We start from the raw sequence: 24,404 nt of genomic DNA, 5'->3' as shown, positions 1-24,404 counted from the left end.
GAGTGGCAGTCTGGATGGCGTCCGTCTCAAATTTCTCCATGAAGATGTTGGCTAATGTTGGTTTTGCCTATGGAAGTATATAGTACGGTATAGACGCGTGTGATGTAAGAGAATAAAGTTTAGATGGAAGCATATTATATAATTTTTTACAACGTAGAATTTTTCATGTATTACTTACTGTTAGTAACTCAGCTTATTGTAGAGTATAGTAAGTTTACTGATGATGCTATGTAGTTTATACTTTAGTTTGTCATGCAGTTTATACTGTAGTTTTTTACGTGGTTGTTTAGTAACTACAGCTACATACTATTAACATTCCTTTCCTTTGTTAATGCTCCCCCCCTTCCCCCCCCCCCCCTTTGATGCTGCTAATCCTGCATAATGCACGGGCATAGTATTGATTTGGAACCCCCCCCGCCCACCTCCTACGCATTTTCCATATGCTGAATTCCTCTTGATATGCAAATTATTTTGTTTAGGCGCTCTTCTTCCCACCTCCCCCCCCCTCTAACCCAGCTTAAATATACGCTCCAAGCTTGGGGTGTTTCATTCTTCGCCTGAGGATGGCTGCTTGCGTTGTGGCCGAAACGTCGTGAGAATTGTTTTATTATGTTTTATTTTTATTATTTTATTACTTCCCTTCTACGTGACTTTACCGAAAGAACCAAGAAGATGAATCCCTGCAGTCACGAAAGCTTTAAATCGAAATTCTTATAAATCAGTTTTAGGTTTGACTCAAAATAGTTAATTTATATTTCACTTTTATTATGGAATACGGTACTCGTATGCCTCGCTAATTCCTTGGATTGCATTCACTTTTGAAGGATGACAATCTTGGTGTTGCACTTGTAGCAGGTTACGTGTCTTTCTGTTAACCCTGTGGTAAACAGAACACCATGCTGCACATGCAAATGTACCACATCCTGAGCAAAATGAGAACCAGCTCGTACCTGTCGAGAAAATAACGCCACTGCCCTCTGCAAGCAAGTTGACAGTTTAGCCGATTTGTTTTTTGTGATTTAGAAAAGGGATTTAATATTTTAAAATTGGACAAAAGTATAGGCATGGGATCATCTTTGACAGTACATCACCCACAGAAAAAAAGTTAAATTATTTTTATTCGGCCTGTTTACCCAGGAAAGCCTCAGAGTTAGGGGAGGGGGGTGATGTTGCCAAACGAAATCCCAATTGAGTAATTTGCAGCTAATAATTCAGCATTGTAATGTTTGGCCAACACCGGTTACATTGCAAAACAAAAAAACAATTGGTATGGGAAGAAACAGGTGGAGGAAACGAATCCACACAGAAGAGGAGAACTCCACGCAGAAAGTCGCCCGTGTCAGGAATCAATCCCATGGCCGCCACGGTGGCGAGATGTTAACTACCTCGCCTGGTGTGCAGGAGGTTGTGGGTTCAATGCCGACGACACCTGTATATGTAGAGTTTGAATGTGTTTTTTTTGTGGTCGCGTGAATTTTTCTTAGAGTCCTTCGAATGTTTCCCCTCCACATTTAGAATTAACGTGCGTTTAGAGTATTATGGCTGTGATCATATATTGCCACGTGATAAGCCACTTCGTTGAGCTATCGCCCTTGGCCAGGTCGCTTCTGAAAAGAGCTACAGTATATATCGCAGTGGGTCTTACCTGGTAAAATACAAAAAAAAGTTGAGTTTCAATGCCCTAGTGTGATTTGAGAAAGATTGAGAATGTTCTGACCCCGGTGTCTGGAGATGGCATGTAAAAATACAGAAATGTAGTCCTTTTCACGGAGATATTTATTTGTATCAACGCAGAATAGTTCTGGGTTCTGGAAAGGCCCACGTTGGGAAGTTTTTTTTTGCATTTCACATATCATTGCGTGCCAATTGTGCTTTGCCTAGGTGCAGTAAAAAATAACGCCGCCACCGTTATATTTATTGAACCAAGTCCTGGCACAGATCAAAGTGGAGTTTGCAGTACGTGTGATATTTGTTTATTTGTGTTCGTTGTTCGTGCATATTTAGATTGTCAAATCACTTTAAGGGAGGGGGGAGGGGGGGTGGTTTCACCGCAGCGTTAAATACACACATTCAGCGGGCCCGCCGTTCGCGCGTGTCAGTGCAAAGTTTCCTATTTTTTTTAGGTTTCTTACGAGACCGAGGGCAGATTTTATTTTGAGTTGCCTAAACAAAAATGTTGGATGTAAAAAAAAGATTCCCAGCGTACCTCAAATTATGGACGGCTCAGAATAAACAGTATAAGCAACGGGGTAATACTGTACAAATTCCACGACGAACCATTGATTTTTGAATATCTTTAGACTTAACTCTTTAGGGCAGGGGTCGGCAACCAAAATAACAAGAAGAGCCAATTCTTTCCAATTCGGTACAAAATTCAGTATTTCAAGAGCCGCAATGCATCTGAGTACATACTGTACATACGTACACATCGTCAAGAAGCAGCCCGTAAAGAGCCGCATGCGGCTCCGGAGCCGTAGGTTGCCGACCCCTGCTTTAGGGCGATTACACGGCTTTAAACAATAGACATTTCACGAAGGAAACGTTTCCTTTGTATTTGTATGGGTAGATATGGTCGTCAAATGAAAGGAATACACAATGCGATTCAAGTTGCATTCAACGAAACAACACATGGCCCGTGATTGGAGAGTGCTCTAATGCCCAGGGTTTCCTGTGGTCCATCAATCAGCGTTCAGTCCCCAACCCTGGGGACCAGGAGTCATCGGCGGAGCTCATCCATTCAGAGTCCGTTGCTGGGCCGTATCCTCGCTCTATTTTGGGTGGATTTACGACGCAAAATAATATTGTTGCCCCAAAAAGTCCCGTTGATTCACGTCTTGTTCTGCCTCGATTCCCGTGTGCGACATCAGAACTTGTACTTTACAGAAATGTCTGATTGATGAGCCGATGGTGAATGGTTCTCAATGTCAATTGGTTTTTGGCCTAACAACAAAAATCTCCCCCACCCCCCCCCTCAAATTGGCGTTTGTCATCATTTTCGGTAGCGGTTTGAATTGTAGCGCTGTAATTGTTTGCATTGAAGTGTTAACACTGTGGATTTTTGAGGTATTTTGCTTTGAAAACATAGAAAAGTGAGGCGATTTAAGGTGTGAAATTATTAATTGCAACTCGGAATATGTGTAAACTGGTTCTATGCAAATTTCGCAACAAATATATTTACACAAAAAATTGTATCATAAAAAGCTGCTCTTGCAACAAGCTGTACAGCAGTAACCGTTACATTTCCTGTGTGGCTCGTTTGGCTTCTTCATTCCAAGCAAAGCCATTCCAGCTCTTCAGCATATCGACTATTGCTCTCCGATTTAGCCTGCCATGTATACGGAGACGCATAACAAAAATGTAGCAAGCATGAGTGCGATTGATTATAACGGACATTGCAGTTCACTCTGCGAGTGCCGGCTGCTGCGGTGTAAAACGTTCAGTGTCGATCTGCGACTTGAGACCTCAGCTGTTGGCCAGGCCGGGTGGTGGTGGTGACGACGCATTTCTGTTGCATGTCTCGATCTCGTCTTTGATTTGCTTGTTGGTAATGTGGAGCTCGGAGCATGTTGGATATTTATTGGATTAAAATAATTTAAGATGATCGATACACCGCCTGCTGCTGTCGTTGTCGTGTTTGAATACGGAAAATGACTGAAACACACTTTCTTTTGCAGAGCATTAGCTCAGCGATTCCACTTAACTCACCTGCAGGCACTTCAGGTGTTTCTCTTACACAACGTCACGGCCCATCATCGAACAAAGGCGGCGGCGGTCACCGCTTCGCGCGCTGTCAAATGTGCTGCTTCTGCGGCCGCCTGGAAAGCTCTTCCCTTCCGATATTAGCAAGCCACTGGAGCTGTGCACTTTGAAATATAAATTGAAAACTAATTTTTTAGCGCGGTTGACTACGTACGGTGCAGAAGTTCAACATACAATACATTGTACACACACGTGCAGTGTATGTGCAAAATGTTGCATTCACACGTGCATGTGTGTATATATACTGCATTCTGCAATATAAGGGTATTTCAACAAGACTAATGGTATGATAATACAGCAATACAGTATAACACTTGAAAATGTGCATACACAATGCAAAGATAAGAGGGGTACATATTCTTGTTTTTTTTGGTAAAGTCACGAAGAAGGGAAAGAATAAAATAATACAAATAAAACATAAAATAACACAATTCTCATGACGTTTCGATTGCAACAGAAGCAATCATCAAGTGTGAAAACCACAGCAAGAAATGTTTTTATAATTTTTTCAAATTTTCTTGCTGTGGTTTTCACACCTTATGATAATTGCTTGTGTTGCAATCAAAACGTCGTGAGAACAATATTGTTTTATTTTATGATTTCCCTTCTATGTGACTTTACCGAAAGAACCAAGAATATGAATCCCTGCAGTCACAAAAGCTTTAAATCGAAAGATAAGAGGGGTAATTACACAAATGTCGCAAAGAACGGATTCACTTGCCGTTAAGAGCATAACTCCTCGACTTGCAGGAATATTTTCGGTGTAATTTATTACTTAGATGTCTCCATTGCCCTTCCCGCACCGCGGCACTCGACGCCAAACACTCGCCCCTAACCAGCACCGCCACTCCAACGATTCGCCATCGAGGCGTCCCTGACCGACGTCCTCAACGAGTGGACGGCGAGATGCACGAACATTTGCATCGTTGCCGTTGTGCGTTTTTTTCACATTATCACGCAAAAAAATACACACATACAAGGTGGTTTAACACGTAGGCTTTCGCGACCAGTATCCATAATACGGGTTTTTTTGGGTTACATCGAGTAAAAATAAATGTGTCGTTAAACCCGCCACCACCCGACAGCCAGATACTAAGGTTTCTCACGAGAACAACGTGCCAGTTTGTTACTGGTACAGCACACCAGTGTTGGAGAGTAAATCCAGGACGAGTACAGCACACAGGATTGTGAATGTTGTGGATTTTCTCTCCAACACACCGGTGTGCTGTATTAGTAACGAATTGGCCACGTTCTGTTTATGTGACAAACCTTCACTAATTGGCTGTGTCTGGTGGTGGCGGGTTTATTTATGCGATCCAACCCGTAAAAAACTGTATTATGGACATACAAGGTAAACAAATCGCTCAGTCGATTCATTCACGCCTTCCAACGCATGCAGCTCTCCCACGGCACATAGGTCCGTAGCCAACGGTGCTAATCCGAGGTGCGGGGGGAAAGGACAACTAAACACAAAAAGGAGTTCGCAAGAAATGAGCTTTCAATATGGATTTAAAAGCGCATAGCTCCAGTGGCTTCCTAATCTAATAACGAAGAGCGTTCCAGGTGGCCGCAGAAGTGCATCTGAATGCACGACGCAGTGACCGTCTTGTTCGATGGCTCGCCACAAGCTGCTGCTGCCGCTGCTGCCGCCGAGGAGGATGACCGGGGGAGTCCGCGCGAGCATGGATGTGGAGGGGCCGCGTCGTTGCGGATGCGTTCGACCGTATTAATTCATGAACATCTCTGGCTGTTAAAAGCAGCTTTATTATGGCATATGCTGACTTGTACAGTTCGTTTGTAAAGAGCAGCTAAATAAGTGCCACTATTATAAAGGCCAGTTTTTTCCAACACATCTCAGATGCTTTATTTGTAAGATATTTCATGTGGATGCATTTCTATTCTTGCAAAGATGTTGAAATTCTCATTTTCTTTCTCGCAAATGACTCCCTGACCTTTTCGTAGATTTATTGACCACATTACTTGAATAGTTCCTTTTTAATTCCTTGGACTTTTTTTCAATACAAATCACATCAACAACATTGAAGACATGTGCATTACTGCCGAAGAGAATTCTTGGTTTCAAAAGCTGCACTTCATGATCAATTTGAAATGTATTTCGGAAAACACCAATACTGATACAACATCTTTGCATACCAAATAAAAATCCACATTTCAAGCTTTGCATTTTAGGTTCACAATGCCCAAGAAGGCAACGAAATGTACATTAAGAAGCAAAAGGTCCTCATCAGGACAAAAGAGCAGTTAGGCGAACCAAAAGTTAATATCATTAGTTCCGGCGAGCTAACATTTCATATCAATAGTTCACACAGTGCAGTTAATGTTCATCGTGTTAATGTTCAACTACACACATTATCCAAGCCCCATAGCTACTCAAGTTAAAAGACTACACATTAAACCGCATCAGTTCAAAATTCGTGGTTCTAGCACGAGTGACTACGGCTATACAGTATTACCAACAAGCAATTTTTCTCTGTGTGTGCTTGTGTGCAAAGCCAAGGACCAGGCAATTGTCGAGCGCAAAGAGTTGAGTTGTTTTAACATCGTCTTGGTACAAACTTGACAATACAACTACAAACAAAAGCATCTCTGTAGTTTGAAGCACAACTCTCGCCCTCGCATCGATTCCAACGGCAACGCCATTGAACGTAGCAGTTCGGTGTGAAGCTCTCTCTAGCTGCAATGTTCTTGCGGAGTTTGTGCGCACACGAGATGCAACCACGCGACTTCCCAGTAAACTCCCAGGGCTAAGTGGACTTGCGTTCACTTGGCGCTTCAACAGAGCAGAATCTCAACGCGCCGTGGAGAAAACCCACACAAACCCACAAAGCATGGCAAAAGAAGGGGATTGCAGCTGGATTGGGGGAAAAAGACGTGAAAAATTACGAGCAAGGGACATCACAGGCACAAGTGACGACCCACGCACGTACGCACATCGGGACGTCGCGGCCATCAAAATCCCAAGCGTCTGCCGAGTCCTGGGCAAGAGCTGCCAACACGATGGATGGAACAGAGGCTTTCCCAATCGGGGTCATTTTCTGCCATTGTGTTGCCAGACTTTTCCCTGGACTCTTTGCCGATGCTGGGTTTCTTGGTGGCCGTCACACCTCACGTGTACGTGTGCAGACAGATCATCGTGTATCCCGGTCACAGCAATACCCTTCACTCACCGCTCTTGTATGTCTTAATGTCTTATTTTTCCCCTCTAGTTTTTCCCCTGTCATGATGCTTGTTTATGTCCTTTTCACGATTTGTACTTTGTAAGGCGCTTTGCGATGCTGTGGAATAAAAGTGCCAAATAAATGCAAATCCTTATTCTGCCTAATATGTGGCACAAATTCAACAGTGGCTAAGGATATATTTGAAATGTATTTTTTTTTTGCATCCACAGGTGACAAGAAAACTAATAGACGTATACTGCACAGATGTCAATATTCCAGACAAAATGACACTCCCCCTGTATATATTACACACGCACACATATCATGCACGAGTATTAACCAATGCCACGTACCGCGATGGCAATGCATGCAAACCGGCCAACAGCTTTCTAAAGCAGCCACGGGCATGATGACCGTTGCGTTATATTGAGCCGAGCGTGTAACAGAAAGGCGGTTCGACAAGCGGCGGGTTGAATCAACGGCGCTAAAGCATCTAAAGCAGACACGAAACACATTAGTTACTCCTTGTTTGCACTTATTCGTGATCTTTGATGGCAGTTGAACACGTAGTTAGGCTTTCGTGGTCAATATTATCCATAATAAGAGATTTTTGGGTTAGATCATGTAAATATAAATTGTGTAAATTCACAACTGTAAATGTTGTGGATTTACTCTCCAACATACCGGTGTGCTGTACTAGTAACGGATTGGCACGTTCTGTTTACGTGACAGCCCTTAATAGTTGGCTGTGTCGGGTGACGGCGGGTTTAACGACACATTTACGCGATCCAAGCCAAAATCCTCTATTTTGGATCTTTGATGTGTTTGGATATTTTTTCATTCTTCTAAACGAGTAGTACCTCTCAAACGTTTGCAAATGTATATAAGTGCCCAGGAAGATGTTTCAGCAGTTGGCAGGAAGTATAAGATGTGTCAAAAGTATTTCACTGTATGTACGAGAGTCCATTTTAGGATAATAAAAAAACCACTAAAGATGTCCACAATGCTATTTCTTTCAGAACTAAGATTCAAGAATTTATTGACATGATGAGCTACTCAAAAGCCACATTGTTGATTTAAAGGTTTGAGTTTTGTTTAATAAAAACACTATGAAATAGATGACGTAGCTTTCCCTTAAAAAATACTTCCTATTTTAAGGGTAATAGTAGTTAGGAGTACAGGTTAATGCAGTGCTTTGTGAATTCAGTCAACAGCTAACAACGTATATACATACCTGTCAACCCCTTATCAGTGCCCTACCTTATTACAGACCAATCCAGATCTTATTGGTCACCCCGTGCCCTTATAAAGCTCAACGTTCATACCACAAAGTCCCATCACAAGGGAGAAACACAAACACATAGAACTTTGTCTTTTTTGCCCGTATTGAAAAGGCTGCACGCTGTATGAACCTGAAAACTCAATTTCCGTGTATAAGAATACGGGTAAACCGTATGGGTTGGCAGGTATGTATTTGTGCAGAAGAGTCTCTTGACCACAGCACCACAAGAAAATTCCCAATGTTAGCTCTCCAAAGCAACTTGTAAAATCTACATTGTACTAGCCAAGTAAGATTACATTGCATTCAAATATTAAAATCACTCAAAAAGTTACACAACTACTTTAGCACAGACAATGCACAGCACAGATACCAAATGCAGCTTTGCAGTAAGCTGCAAAGCAATTTTGATTTTTTTTTACCTAAAGTACTTAAAAAGAAAAAATACTAATCCTGTGATATGTGTGCAAAAGGATTCTTAAATATGCACTTGACCGACAGCATATTTTCTTGAATTCAATTATTTTGTGAAATTCAGAACTGCATTCTCTGAATGCAAACAACCATTCACTCATATAATGGGCACTGCTGCGGAATTTTGGAACCACAAAACTCATCAAAAGTTTGGAAATTACTATTTGGCTTTAAGCATATAAGTAAAAAAAAGATTTCTTAACAACCAGATCTAGTAGTGATCGATGCATTATTTTTGCTCAAGGGGTTAGCTAAATGCTTAACGTTTGTTAACAATCTCAAAATGTGTTTCACCATGCACCGCCATGCACCAAAAAACAGTACCAACTGTTAAATAAACAGCGTGATTTCCAGTGACACCCGCTTCCAAAGCTTGTGCCGTACAACAAAGGTTAGATATAATTAGGCTAGAGCACCCTCGCACTTTGCTTTTCACGATTTTACAACGATGAGATACGTGCCTGATCTGAAAAGGTGCGTTGCCAAACATCAGGTGGTGGGACCACTGGACGCAATTGTGTTCCCCGTTTCTTAGAAAACTGGTCAAAATTATTTACATAACTTTTCCAAGAAGGTCATTTAAATTTCATGACATTGGTTTGGTTGGACTTATCAATTGCTGTCCTGCGGACACGACAAAGGACCACGTACCCCCTGCAACGCAAAGTCACGGTTACGCGAAACATCTGCCACGCGTTGGCTCGCCACGCTAAACTAACCGCGCGCCAATCCCGGTGAATTTAAAGCGATGGTACGCCACCGCGGCCGGTGAAGACGTGGGTCTAACCCGATCACAGGACACACCGCGGGCAAACATTCAATTCGTAGGCAGATGGGACGGTTAAGTTTCGTGGCGACGGCTTCCTATTCACTCGTCGACTGCCTTAGTGGTTCCGCACCGGGAGCGTCGCGCGGAAGGCGACCTCTCGGTTATGGGGGGGGCGACGGCAAGGGTGCGGGCCACGGCGAGGGTGCGGGCCACGGCGAGGGTGCGGGCCACGGCGAGGGTGCGGGCCACGGCGAGGGTGCGGGCCGGCTTACAGCAGCAGGCAGCGGTGTCTGCCCTTGCGCTTGCGCACCTGCAGGGCGGCACGGGTGGCCATCTCGAACACCTCGCGCACGCCGTCCTTGGTCTTGGCCGAGCACTCCATGTAGCCGAAGGCGTTGATGCGGTTCGCCATGTCCCTCCCCTCCTCGGACTTCACGGGCTCCTACGGCCGAGGCGCACGGCCAGCGCAGCACAGGGGTGGGGATCCTGGGTCAACGCGGCTTTTGAAATCGCGGCTGGAGTTGCACGCGGCCACGTGTGGCCACGCATTGGAATTCTGTCCCGTTTAGTCAAATGCATTTAGTTTTTGTAGAAGTTTTATAAAAGCAAGTTTTATTTAACGTTCGTATGGTTCAAATACATGTTTTTAAGTCTAAAACAATATAAGTAGCCTCTCATTCAAAGGAGGACCCATCCTTTTACAGTCCTAAACCATTGCTAGAAACGCCATATTTCTATGGCAAGGGGCATCCAGAGAGATATGCTTGACTTCCCACAAAACGTTACTCATTTTGTATCAGCCCTCGAACAATGGGGGGGGCAGATCAACTCCCAGGTGGGATTTTCAACTCAAGTCCACCTTCTGATTGCGAGCCATGCACAACGCTCAAATCCAGACAAAGCGTATCCCCCGCCAGCTGGCTGGAGGTCGTGCCCCTCCCCCTGCCCCGCCGTGCGTGCCGGCGCCCCGGTCCGCGCGCCCCGACTCACCTGCTTCATCTTGGCGAGCTCGCGCCGCGTGCCCTCGTCGTTGCGCAGGTCCTTCTTGTTGCCCACCAGGATGATGGGCACGTTGGGGCAGAAGTGCTTCACCTCCGGCGTCCACTTCTCGGGAATGTTTTCTGTAAAAGTGCGAGCAACGTTGCCTCAACCCTCTGCGTTCAGCAAACACAACGGGCACCAACCCTTCTCGATCATCATCATCGTCGTCATCAATATCCGCCATCAATCCACTGCTGGATGCAGGACTCGCCGAGCCAACCGCCACTTCTCACGATCCTGCAATGCAACAATGCACCCAGCACCTGCTGCACGCGGACTGATCTCATCGCTCCATCTCCCCGGTGGACGTCCTCTCAGACGCGTTCCATTCCTTGGCCGTTATTATTCTTGCCCGCCCATCGACCCGTTCAGCGACGGTCATCTCTCCTCTATAGTTACCCCTGAACCAATTAAACTATATCTAAGTCTTCTTTGGCAATACAGCTGCACATGCTGATGTTTGTCTGGTGTGTTTTGGAATACCAAAAGTTTTTGTCTTCATCAAGAAAATGAATAATTTATCCTATTGAAATAAAATCCACTTCACGTGGTCATCCTCATGAGGAGTGGGGCAGACACAAGTGAGGATAAATGGTTAGAAGAAGAAAACACTGAAATAGACACACGTCAAGGAAGTGAGCGCAGCACTTTGTGAAGTGAACGCATTCTGAAGTAGCAGTTTTAAACTATGGTTACATGCCGCACCAAGTTCGAGTTTCAGGATTATTGTGTAACCAGGCGCGTGATCGAGGTACCAGCAGTCTCGTTTGCAAAGGGTGGCCTGGGTCAACATGTCTATAAAAATCAGAGCAATAATTAAATGCTATTCATCATGCAACACTGGCACGTATTGCAATCAACATAATGAACGATTATATCACGACTATAAAGCATGTGAATGTCTGGAATGACCATGTAAATTCAATCATCTATCTGCTGAGTCTGTGTAGTTTACAATATGCAGACTGGAGAGCGTAATAGTTTGTGTCAGGCCAACAGAATGTTCATAGCTTTTTAAAAGGGCAAGTGCTGTACATCACCATGTGAAACGAATTACTCCGAGGTTATGTTCAAAATGTGAAGAATGGAGGCTGCCCATCTGCCAATTACTGATCGCTGGCACATTCATTAAAACGCCTCTCTCACCCACTATGGTATACTTTTCCATCATCTCATTGCTGTTTCCCTGATATAATTTCACTTAGGCAGCACAAACACCGCTGTTTTTCTTGACAAGTTGGGGCACACCAGCTTTTACAGTTAACACGAGAAAGGTTTTGACTCAAGCAAGGCAATTTCCTACATCAGTATGAGATCCACTATCTCCACCACACAGGCCTGTAAACAATCACAACCGGCCTGAGGCGGGGAGGAGGAATGGGGTGGACAGTAATTTATACGGTTCATGCAATTGCCGATCCGATCTGAGCCAAGCACAAAAACAAATTCCCGATTGCTGGGCTGCACACACCTGGGAATTAGCGTGTATAAGGCCTGGGTGGAAGGGGGGGAGGAGGCTAAGTGGGTGGCTGTGTAATGCGTCCGCGTTGTGCGTGTAGGCACGGGTTGTGTGCGTGTATCTGGGTATTTGTGCAGCGAGCTCCGATTGTGATAATAGATACATAACCTTTTTCTTCCTGGTTCTTTTGGTAAAGTCACGTAGAAGGCAAGTAATAAAATAATTAAAATAAAACATAATAAAATAATTCTCACGACGTTTCGGCCACAACGCAAGCAGCCGTCCACAACGCAAGCAGCCGTCCTCAGGTGAGGACGGCTGCTTGCGTTGTGGCCGAAACGTCGTGAGAATTATTTTATTATGTTTTATTTTTATTATATTATTACTTCCCTTCTACGTGACTTTACCGAAAGAACCAGGAAGATGAATCCCTGCAGTCACGAAAGCTTTAAATCGAAAGATACATAACCGTCTCACCCATGATCATCCCTCCTTACCCACAATGGATTGCCAGTCTAAATTGGGATATTGTATGTATGTTGAACTTCTTTCACACCGTACATAACCAACCGTGCTAATCGGATAATTTTAGACTTGAGAATGACCTTCTGTATTAATAACGTCTCACCGGTTAAATAAAGACCCGGCATTTGACACGTGTGTTTTAGTATTCGCATTCCCTGTTGCTATTCGCATATTCAGTTTTCTCACTAAACCTTACATTCCTGCAAAATATAGGCAGCAATACGTAGATTCATCCTCTCCCGCTCCTAGTCAATAGCAGCCTTCCTCATACTGCTACTTTGTGGATGATAAAACTTAAGGGAAAAGGCACTTCCTGAAACTTACATATTACTTTTTCACAGTACAGTAATACCTGGAAACCAACCGCATTCATCAAAAGGACACCTAAAGCAGCACACAGCTCCAGCTTTAATAGTGCCCTATCCTCACATGGCTCTAGAAAACATTTAGTAGATGTACCACATTGTTAAGCCCTCCTCCTCCTCCCTTGTACATATTCTGATATGCTGCCCGTTATCTCATTTATATTCATCTTGATTTGAAGCTTTCGTGACTGCAGGAATCCATACATTTTGGTTCTTTCGGTAAAATCACGTATTGATATTATTTGGAAAAGTTGGGTATCGTGATTGCCACCTCCTCAGTGACTGTTCAGCATCATTACTCATCATTGAAACAAGGGCTTTACGGTTGAGAGTACAATAAAGGTAGAAGAACCCATCAGCAGCGGAGAGTGCGGGCTGGAGCACTGCAGCTCGGCTCTCTTCTGCCCAGCTTGCTGCTGCGCTAGACGACACACGTTGACAGCATTTGCGCGAGCTTTGCTACGGTTAAAAGAAAAACAAACTTGAGAGCCGGAACACTAAACTCGTAACAGAATTAACAAAATACTGAGTATATTGATCACACGGTTAAGACAGAGGGCAGGCTCAGCCACAAGAGAAAAAGTATATTGATCCTTCATGTAATGACCCTCTCTTTACGAATGTCGGCGATCATAAACATCCACGGTGAACCTTTGCAACAGGCGACGGCAGGCGGGCGACCACTCGCCCGTGCCACCGACAAAGCTATGAGCGCCGCCGCACTCTATGCCCTGGAAAGTGCCACTTCTCCAGCAGCTCCTACCCAAACTGTCGGGACTGTCAATGGAGAAACACATGAGGATGACGTCCGTGTCCGGGTAGCTGAGCGGTCGCAGGCGGTCGTAGTCTTCCTGCCCCGCAGTGTCCCACAGCGCCAACTCCACCTGGAAACCCGCGACCACAAGCACACAGCACACGTGGAGAGAGCGGTACTAGGCTGCTCAAGCCATTTGTCTAACCCCTTTGCTGGACAACTAAGACTCACTCACATATACACAGTACAATGCACTATCTCCCTTATACGGTTTGAAGTACTAGACATCCTGATTCATCCTCACCCCACCCCACCACCCAACTTTGAAATTATTATTCAAAATTTAGGATCGTGATCACGAACTTGGTGCCTATTTGTCTCGTTGCATCCGATGAGTTTGCTCCGTTTCATTCATCCCATTAACCTAGAAGTAACAATTATGTACGATAGCGTAAAATCAGGGCCTCGACATGCCCTGTCGGGCGTGGGAACTGCCTAACTACACTTCACCGTGCCGGTCAGTGTGGGTCGGTGAGATGGTGCACGGCACCGGGTTGGACATCTTTCGCCACTGATGTCAGCCGTGGATGGGAATCAAATTAAGGTGACCGAAGGGGTCGCGCAAGTCCACAACCACTGCCGCACTGCTCCAACGTTTGTATTGTTAGTTTCTCCAAAATAAAATATATTTGCATACACTTCACACAAATTGTAAATGATTGATTATTCGATTTTTATACATCCGATTCGATGCATTTATCGTGATTTCATTTTAATCAACCAATGTGATGCTTGTTCATAAAGCGGTTTTATGAATAAAACTTCATTTAAAACACCGAATTATAGGTACCAATATCGTTGTTCCTTAAGACACATAAAACTACCAAAGCATGTTTCAACCAATAAATAAATTGACCATATGCATTTTTATCAATACCTCACAACATTTTGACACCACCATAAAATAAACGCCAACTCGCACGAGTGTACGACAAGAGTAGAAATGTTTCTGCAAAAAAAACTTCTAAATTTTTATATATATATTTTTTAAACATGAAAAAAGAAGCCAACCCAGAGGCCAACCGAGGGAGAGGAAAGAGAGAGAGATTGGGGAGAGAGCGAATGGCGAGAGAAGGAATGGGGAGAGGGAATGGGGAGAGAGAGAATGGAGAGAGGGAAAAGCCTGCATCGCCTTGTCTGACACGAAGACCTCCCGAGTGACTGAGGAGAGACCAAAGGGAGAACCAGAAGTGGTGCCCATGCACTGAAATGCGCAGCAAGGCACCCTCCCACGCCCACAGGCGCTTCCCATCTGTCCATCATAGACCAGACGGAGACGGCACTACAACCAATGATCCAGACCCAGGCATCACCAACAGCGATCGTGGTGGTCACAGCTGGTCCTGCCCTAAGCCGCAATACACAGACCCAGCTGCGGGTTGATTTTCCTGCCATTCCTCATGTTTGGACAAAAATTGAGAGGTGGTAAGGCTCTCATATTTCTGCCGATAAGAAATATCACTAAATCTGTGGATAGCTGCTGTACTAAGGTCCCCGGGGCCAGCAGAGTAACCGGAGGGAAAGGAAAAAAAGAATCTACTGCTGCAAAAATAGTTTTTATCACAGCGTGCTGCTCCTCTGCATCTCCTGTTCTACGTCCATATACAAAGCGTAAAATCTCAAGTGCGCATGCGCGAGAGGCCGGGCAAAGTGATGCAATCGCAGCCTTGGTCGCGTGGTTCCGGATCGCTGGCTCGTGCGAGTCGGTGAGGGCGGTGCAGAGGCACATGGGGCGAGGCCCAAGGAGGATTAACCTCTCTCTCTCTGGGTTGGCGGTTTTTTCATGCATCTCTTTTGCGAATTAAAAAAAGAATCTGTACCGTGCCGAGTTGCGACGAGTTGGCATTTACAGTATGCCGGTGGTGTAGCTACAACAAATATACAGACTAATGCTTCAGACAATTCTTCAGAACAGGGAGAGGACACAATGAGTGAAGAATAATCCTGCACTTCACAGCACAATGCCTTGAATAGAGTGCTTTCTAGAAAAGCCCAAAGCGTTAGCTTCACATGTACCCTTTGAAAGAAAATTCCAAAGCGTTAGCTTCACATGTACCCGTGAAACAAAATGGGCAGCCCTTTGTCAATTCACTGCTGTATGGAGGCCTCCCCTCACCATGTGGGTTTAGGGAGCTGCTTTGTCTTACGACACCACGCTGGTCAACGCGGGTTGGTCGAAGGTGGGGGCCAGGCATTACCGGTTCAGGTATCGCTCACCACTGATGTTTGCCGTGACCGGGAATTGGGACCTAGATTTTCAGCTTTGTAGTGCATTGCACTAACCACTACACTACCACTAACCCCCCTCCCCCCCGACTTGTTACATATAGTTACGTTTATGAGAATGGTGGTGAGTTGTATTCATGATTGTGCACCATCACCAATGAGTGTAATAACTACATGGTACAAGAACAGCAAATGTGATGTTTGAAAACACTTGAGGATAAACATTGACAAAAAAGATCTCCCAGACTTACAGGCTGCTGTGATGTGTTTTCGTGCCAATACATGAATGCATCAGGAGAAAAACAACCCCCTTTTGGCAACAGTTCACTTAACACAAGGAATCCACCGAGTTACAATGTGTCAAATGTTTTGAGAGACTATTTCTTGCACAGGCTTTGTTGCTTTCGCACATACGGAATAAAAACACAGGTCACGACAAAAATCCTTATATCAAGTGAGAAACCAAATCCAGATGTTAATTACCTTGCCTGGTATGCAGGTGGTTGTGGGTTCGATCCAGAGCCTGACACCCGTATATTTGGAGTTTGCATATTTTCCCTGCAGTCGCGTGGATTTTTCTCCGGGTCCTCGGGTTTTTCCCGTCCACATTACATGCATTTAGGAGTATTTGGCTGCTTTACATTTGCACATAAGCCACTTCGTTGAGCCATCATTTGTGGACAGGTCGCTTCTGAAATAGCGCTATATACCTCTCAGTGAGCCTTACCTGATAAAATGAAAATACTTTAGTTTAGTTTATTTCATTTGTGATGCAGAGATTACTGATTCGCTCTCCCGACGCGACAGTCGATCGGCAGCTAATGTGGAGTGAAACATGGGTGGCTTCCATCTCTCCCAAGGTGTGTGGCCAGCTTGGTAGATGAGGCCACTATGTTCTCAAGAAGGGCTTTCTAGAGGGGCTCCCTAGAGCTCCCGCTTGTGGGGTCCCATCCTCCAGCATTGGCGAGAAACAAGCCATTTCAGGGTTGCCTTAATTATACAAAGTAGCCAAAACATGTTGTTCAATGTGCGTAAAAATAGCTTGTTGTGTTTATGGAATGTGATTATTTGGTACGATAGCACAAACTATGTAAACAGAAAGCAGATTATCTGATTGTAAGGAACACTGAAGGCACAATTTGGGTTTGGACCCATGAGCATATCACAAATTATGTAATTGATTTTTAAACGAAGAATCAGATTTCTCATGTTTTCCATGGCACATGAAAACATAATATTCTTGCAATGTACCAATAATCTGCTGCACTACTTTGCTGAATTCATGAGGGTTGTGTCCATTAACCTCATATCACACCTATAGCTGAGGGCGTCGAGCCAATGTTACTGCCACACTCGAGGCTGCACAGTTGCAGGAAGTGTAGCTGAACTGAAACTAAGCATAACTGTATCACCACGGAATCTGCCACAATACCATGGGCCACGGATAACGGATCTGTCGAGGCAGAGCAGGGGATTGAGCAAACCGCAATGCCATTAGGTTTTACAGTGGGGCCAGCAAACACATGAAACATTTTTAACGGGCTCAATAAGAGGCTCACCTGCTTGCCATCCACCTCAATGTCGGCCACGTAGTTCTCAAAGACAGTGGGCACGTAGACCTCAGGGAATTGGTCCTTGCTGAAGACGATGAGCAGGCACGTCTTTCCGCAAGCGCCATCCCCCACAATCACCAGCTTCTTGCGGATGGCCGCCATTCCTGTAACCGCAACCACACACCGGAGCAATGATAAATGGCGTTGTCGTCATACGCATCGTAAGTGTGGAACAGCTCAGGGCAGGCGGTAACAAAGTACAGGTAATCCAGCGGACTATTATGAAAAAAAAATTAGACCGTTGCATACAAAAGGAACGATTCACACCTTTGTAAGGGTTGGAAGTATTTTAAGGCTGGGGTAATTTTTGAACACAAACAGTGAACTCGCAGCCAATAACGTGAGCCACCTGGCAACGCAAATGCCAAAAAATGTGTTTCAGTTGCACATACGCAAACACTAACACGGGTCGAGACATTTGCTGACCCTCAAGCTAGAAAACCAGAACAAGGTATCTACATCATGAGACCTCCTTTGCCAGTATCAAAATATAAGAATAGGTTTTTCCCCTTTTTTCTGGCAACAAAACTGAAACCTTTTTACAAGGAATCATGTCTGCATTAACCACAATACCTGTGGTCAGAATGCAAACAAAAAATACACTGACAATATATGCATTGTCCTTGAAACTGATTGGGCCACACCAGAGACGGCTTTCTATTGAGCCTCGTCTCAAACGGTGCTAGACCAGAGGATGCCAAAAGAAAGCTGTCTCTGGTGTGGACCAATCAGTTTCAAGGACATAGCATATATTATCAGAGTGTGTTTTTTTTTGTATTCTGACTACAAGTATTGTGGTTAATGCAGACATGATTCCTTGTAAAAAGGTTTCAGTTTTGTTGCCAGAAAAAAGGGAAAAAACCTATTCTTACAAAACAAGGTAATCAATTTTGACTTTCAATACATGTGTACCTATGTTGGACAATATGGGTAATATGGTATCATACATAAGCTCACTCCAGTGTTTTAGCTAGGACACCGATGTGAATTAAAATCCTCGTTGGGAATTGACTCAGGCCATTATTTATTCATCAGCAGCCAGGATCTATCGACTGCTGCATGATAGCCTCTCAAAACTATTCACATCTCTCACTTCTTTGTCATGATACAATGATCATCTAGCTCCTGCTCACAGGATGATTTAATTGCTCCGTCTCCGCGGTGGTCATTCTCTCTCCGGCACGTTCCTTCCTTTGGCTGCCGCTCTGTAGTTCGTGGGTGATGGTCGAGAAACCTTTCCCGACACCGGCTTGCTCATGTATTTGATAGGTTTATACATTTCCAGTTATCCTGTTCCCTATGGTATTCAAAACAAGATGGCCTTCCCCGACGTGAAACTTGAAGTAAACCCTGTGATATGAAAAAAAACGCAAAGCTCTTGAACCAGATGACATAATTATGGACATTAAATATGAAGGACTAGTTGTTGGAAACAAAATTAGCGAACCTATTGATTGAATAGATACACGAATGAGGTTAAAGTATATCATGGAATGATCCCTCATTCACGTTTTAAAAAAATGTGTTAAAACTGGCTTTTACAGATCCATTAGACTCTTACCATATCATCCTTTAGAGGGTAATAAAATACCACTTTTTATCTCCATGGGAGATAGAAAGTGACTAATAAAAATATTAAATATCACAGACCAGAAGAAGTTCTTGTACCTCCGCATTTGATGTCAAGTAACACACAATCTAGTCATCACATTTTACTCAAGAGCAAATACCACAATAACACTGGAAATTCTTGACAAGATCAAGCAATAAATATAAGACGCAGTAAAATCTATGCATTTTCATCTCAAACATCCTCATCACACTTTCATTAAATAATCATAAATCCCACCTAATGTTATGGTGACATCATACATGTAGCGAGCTGTAAGCCCCAACAAAAATGTCTGATATACGTTAATGCACAGCTTCGTATGTTTTCAGTATTGTTTACACCTCCTACAGAGAAACCAGTGGAGACAAGTGGCAATGGTCCCGAGTTTGTTTGAGAATCCTGACATGCACTGCGAAACCTGCAATTTAAATGCTTAATAATCAGACGGCACACTTCGGGCCAGGATGTGATTCTCTGGTAAATGTGTAAGCACAGTGGCTTCCTAACGAAGATGAACACTGCCTGTGACCTCTAGGATGATCTATGGGAAAACTCCTCTTGTCTGTAAATTATACATAATGGCACCCAAAAATGTATGTGGAACACAAAACCATAGTTCTACTTAAGTGTTCGACAATTCATTATTATTTTAAAGGTAAAAAAAATGGAGTAGCTATCCATCTCATATTTGAAGTAAAACTGGAATGCGCTGCATGTTCCAAAAGCCAACACATTTCAGCATTTAACACTTTTCAAACAACGCTTTGGCACAAGAACAATTAGATCTGCTCGAAATAAAATATTCCTTGAATAAACAACGACTGTGACACAATTATAACGGTGCACAAACCAAGGTGCATTGTTTGCAACCATATTGATATGACGTTGTATCAGTATAGCGCACCATGCATTTTGGAAAGTCAACTGCTCTGCACATTTCGCGGTGTATTTATGACACGCAATTGGCAATTTTCCACTGCAGACATGGCTGACGAGCATAAATACTTATCACAGAGGATGCACCCCTGGCAGCGGTGAATAAAATAAAATCCACAGCAACACTAAACCTATGAGAACCACCATTACAACATCTGGACCCGGTTACGCTTAAAGAAATAAAAATTGCCTGTTTTGTTTACATCAACGTTTGGCTTGACAAATATTAGTCATACTAGCTGTAGCAACCATCATTGGAATCTTCGATATGGTGACTATCATATAACCCACAATTACATATAGAAATCTGTCGCAACTCGGCCACTAATTGGGACAAGGGGCTCTCATTTTACACTCGAATTAGATTTTGGACAATAGATCACCAATTCAGTGACTGTTTAACACGGAGGCTTTGGAGACCAATATCATCCATAATACAGGTTTTTTTTTTGGACCCACTTATCACTAGAAACGAATTGGCATGTTCTGTTCACGTGACAAACCTGACTAATTGGCTGTGTCGGGTGGTGGCGGGTTTAACGACACATTTACATATTTACGCAATATAACCCAAAAAAACCCTCTATTATCCAGTGACTATTTGCTATCACAGCATTACTCAACCGCGAGGGTCCTCTCCCCACTCCCCTGATCACTGCTCAATAACAAACCGTGCCTCTTCAGTGCTCAACGCCCTTTGACGACAAACCAAACTATGCGGGTCACACCCTCCTCCACCGAGTGCACCGTTACCTGGGAGGCAGAATGGGGTTGGGCGGCTTTGCCCGACAGGGTTGGGTCTTAAGAGTCAAGTTACTCCTCCTGATAATCCTCACGTGGGAACGACGCAGACACAACAAACCCTGGCCGAGGAGCACAGCATCATAACATAGAGACGTGCCAGAGAGGATGGTGCTTACTGAACTCGTGATTCCCACGGACACGGGTTAAAACCCAGGTAACAAAACTAATTATCCTAAACACACACTTGTAGAAGTATGCGAAAACAGCAGTTTTGCGAAAAATGCATTTATAATAAGCTAGCCGAAGTGTTGTACATGGGTTGATGTATTCGTGGCTGTGTTTTTCTCTCGGAGGACTCTGGATGTCTGGACCATAACACCACATCCATTTACTTGATGTGCATGGCCAAAAACATAATTCGCATCATGCACTGTAATACTGTCATCAACGCCACGTATTGTTAGTGCCAGTGGGCAGTATTGTCGGGTCTCAAAAACAAATCAAGCGCAGCTGGCAGCTTTCAACAGAGTCCACGCAAAACCCAGTGCGCTCCTGTTAACCAAGCACATAGCAGTCGTCACACTGCATGATCAGGACAGAAATCAATACTGCCCTAGATTATACAAATACAGGGTACTTAAAAAAATGTTAACACTTCTGAGAATTTGCAACAATACCGCAAGAAATGTCCCTCCGGACTCTGGAGACCACTTGGAGAAGATTCCAGGCACGCGTTGACAATGATGGCGAACACGTGGAGACTGACTTTTTAAAGCTATTAACATACATTTGTTATCACGTAAGTGTATTATCTGTTCTTTTTACATTCAAAAAGATAGTCCCATAAAACTGTCAACATTTTTTTTAAGCACCCTGTATTGTGGTGCAAACATATTTGCACACGAATACAAACATGACTACGACATCCTTAACCTAAATGGGGGAGGAGACTCGAGTTCCCACGGACGCGAGCAGCATCAGCACCTGTACCCATCTTCCGTGATGATGTCACCTCTTGGCTACCTTGCAGCACGATCCATCATTCATTTACCCTCAAGCACTCAACAACAGAGGCGTGTTTGTGGTACCGACAGACACGTCTCTGGTTTGGGCTCACGGACTTAATAAATGCCCACGGGGCTTCACGACCTCCTCCAGCCTCACAGCGCAAACAATACTTCTCCATAATATAAATGTATCGTTAAACCCGCCACCACACGACACAGCCAATTAGTGAAGGTTTGTCACGTAAATAGAACGTGGCCCATTCGTTACTAGTACAGCACACCGGTGTGTTGGGGAGAAAATCCACAACATTCACAATCCGAGAACGACGTTTCGCAAGTAACTACAACTAGCTTCATCAGGCGGACAGCCTGATTTGTGGATACATTCTCCTGTTTCGTTCCTTAAACAGAGGGGTAGATGTGATGACATCACTTGTGAGCCCTTCACTTCTACAGACCCCAGGTTGTACTCGCGTAAAAAACACCCTCATGGATTTCAAGCAATACTTAAACCATCGATAGGTTATTATTACAGAATATACCGCTATACATGTTTTAAAATAAAATACTACTATAGACGAGGCTTGCAACAATTTACCCTCAGAGGAGATATTTCGCAATTCTGGTCGCCATTCTATTACATGTAATGCACCGTATTATCTCCCGTGGCATTAGGGTTTACGTGAACCAAATATACCCAACAAAATAATCGATTAGTCGTTCCATACCAGTTGTACTATGCTACGGACACTGCATATACTGCACATCATTATAAGGAAAACAATATGCCATATCTTCTCGGGTATCGAACGAACACATTATATGCTCATTGCTTCATAGATGAGAAACTCGACAAACATTAACAATCTGCCTTTCGCACATCTCTATACTGAATCAGCCTGTGTATATATAATGAAGAGGTTTAATAAACAATGTACTGTAGTTTTAATTGCTATCTGCTCATCCACTGTCTGGCATGTCGCGTAGTTATCGTGACATTAATCTCTATACAGTACTGTTGAATCAAGTACCGTATCAACGCTACGCTAAAGTCTTATTAGCATTAAGTCTTTAGCGACAAGAAGCCACACGTTATCTAGCTTATACAATGTCACGCTCTCGTTAACTAATCCTCGTCAAACGTTTTAACGCGTCGGGAAGCCCCCCGCCTACCCCCCCCCCCTCCTCCAGGCGGGCTCCACCCACGCCCCGCGACTCTAAACCGCCACCGAGGGCGGCGGCGAATCCAGGCAAGCGGCTAGGCACCGAGAGGCGGACCAGGCCTACTCAGTACGGACGGTCGTTTTCTGTTCGACAATAAAGAACGCCGCCACGCAGGGGGTGGACGAGGTGGCGTCACTCGCAGCCTCACTCACCGCGGGCGAGCACCACGACTCGGATCGGGAAGCGCCGCTCACTCCTCTCGCTGGGACCACCACCAGGGGCCGCCGCTGCCGCTGCTGCTACTGTCTCTGCCGCCGCCACCACCAACCACATTCCCTACCGCGCATCCGCGGGCCCCGCCCTTGCCCGCGCCTCCCCATTGGTCGCCGGTTTTCTGCGGCACCAATCGCGCGCGAGCGTTTCGAAGGGTCGCCAGGACGGCTCCGCTGGCCAATGGGACCGCGCCCGGCGGGTGCTTAAGTGCGGTAGGGATTGTAGTCGCACCCCCCCCCCATCCCCACTCCCCCCCCCACACCTCCCCCCACACCTCCCCCACCACCCCCCTCACACCTCCCCCATCACCCCCCCCACACCTCTCCCACCACACCTCCCTCCTCACCTCCCCCATCACCCCCCACGCCCCCCCACACCTCCCCCATCACCCACTCACACCTCCCCCACCACACCTCCCCCCCACACCTCCCCCCACACCTCCCCCACCACCCCCCATCACCCCCATCACCCCCATCACCCCCATCGCCCCCCCACACCTCCCCCACCACCCCCATCGCCCCCCTACCTCTCCCACCCCCCATCACCCCCCACACCTCCCCCACCACCCCCCATCACCCCCCACACCTCCCCCACCACCCCCCATCACCCCACACCTCCCCCACCACATCTCCCCCACCACCCCCCATAGTTACTGGGGTGGAAACCCGCTTAAAGTTAACGGTTACCGGTTCGCACAGACACGTACAGAAAACGTCCATCCGTACTAAGCGGAGTTTGTTTGAACCTTTTCAAGTGAGAGACGTAGAGAGCGGCCACTGCAGTATCCAGCTGTTAACTCACTTACACCCTCAGTGGGCTTTGCCTCATAGGATGGGGATGACCTTATATACTGGCTAAGGGGGAGGAGCCAGGATGGGCCGCGGGAGAGGAGGAGTTGTGAGATGGTCAGTACTGCTGCTGGAACTGAGCCTTTGTAATCTAGATGGCAGAAGTAGATAAGCAAGCTAGGATTAAGCCGCCTTTTGTTATGCTGCTGGGTGGGTAAAATTGAAAGCAGGTAACTAAAGTAACCAGTATATAAGGTCGTGCCTCTTGGGACTTCTCTTCACCTGATACAGCAATTTTGCTGTGACGGTTTCACCTGAAGACGGAAGCTCGTGTTGCCTCCGAAACGTCGTGATTTAATTTATTTGTTTTCTTTTTT

The 24,404-nt window shown here is 45.0% G+C and overlaps 1 protein-coding gene across 1 annotated transcript; it reads right to left on the bottom strand.

The window, feature by feature from the left end:
* Window positions 1–9,635: 9,635 nt before the first annotated feature.
* On the bottom strand, window positions 9,636–23,306 carry LOC144729277 (rho-related GTP-binding protein RhoA-D-like). Its single transcript, XM_078609424.1, has 5 exons — window positions 23,179–23,306; window positions 17,450–17,607; window positions 13,614–13,734; window positions 10,451–10,581; window positions 9,636–9,902 (listed from the first exon to the last, which is right to left on the bottom strand). Exons 1-5 carry the CDS (start codon window positions 23,297–23,299, stop codon window positions 9,729–9,731), a joined length of 705 nt encoding a protein of 234 aa, XP_078465550.1. The 5' UTR covers window positions 23,300–23,306; the 3' UTR covers window positions 9,636–9,728.
* Between the last annotated feature and the right edge of the window lie 1,098 nt (window positions 23,307–24,404).

The sequence above is a fragment of the Lampetra planeri genome, chromosome 32 (genome assembly GCF_965212315.1).
Source record: "Lampetra planeri chromosome 32, kcLamPlan1.2.h2, whole genome shotgun sequence".
Classification (NCBI taxonomy): Eukaryota; Metazoa; Chordata; class Hyperoartia; order Petromyzontiformes; family Petromyzontidae; genus Lampetra; species Lampetra planeri.
This window is presented reverse-complemented; position numbering and strand designations above follow the sequence as displayed.

Excerpts from the sequence above, each read along its gene's own strand:
- LOC144729277 (XM_078609424.1), bottom strand. The coding sequence starts at position 23,299 with ATGTGGTTGGTGGTGGCGGCGGCAGAGACAGTAGCAGCAGCGGCAGCG. Across the intron at positions 17,608-23,178 it reads AGTCGTGGTGCTCGCCCGCG|GAATGGCGGCCATCCGCAAG; the intron begins GTGAGTGAGGCT and ends TTGCGGTTACAG. Across the intron at positions 10,582-13,613 it reads TGACAGTCCCGACAGTTTGG|AAAACATTCCCGAGAAGTGG; the intron begins GTAGGAGCTGCT and ends GCACTTTTACAG.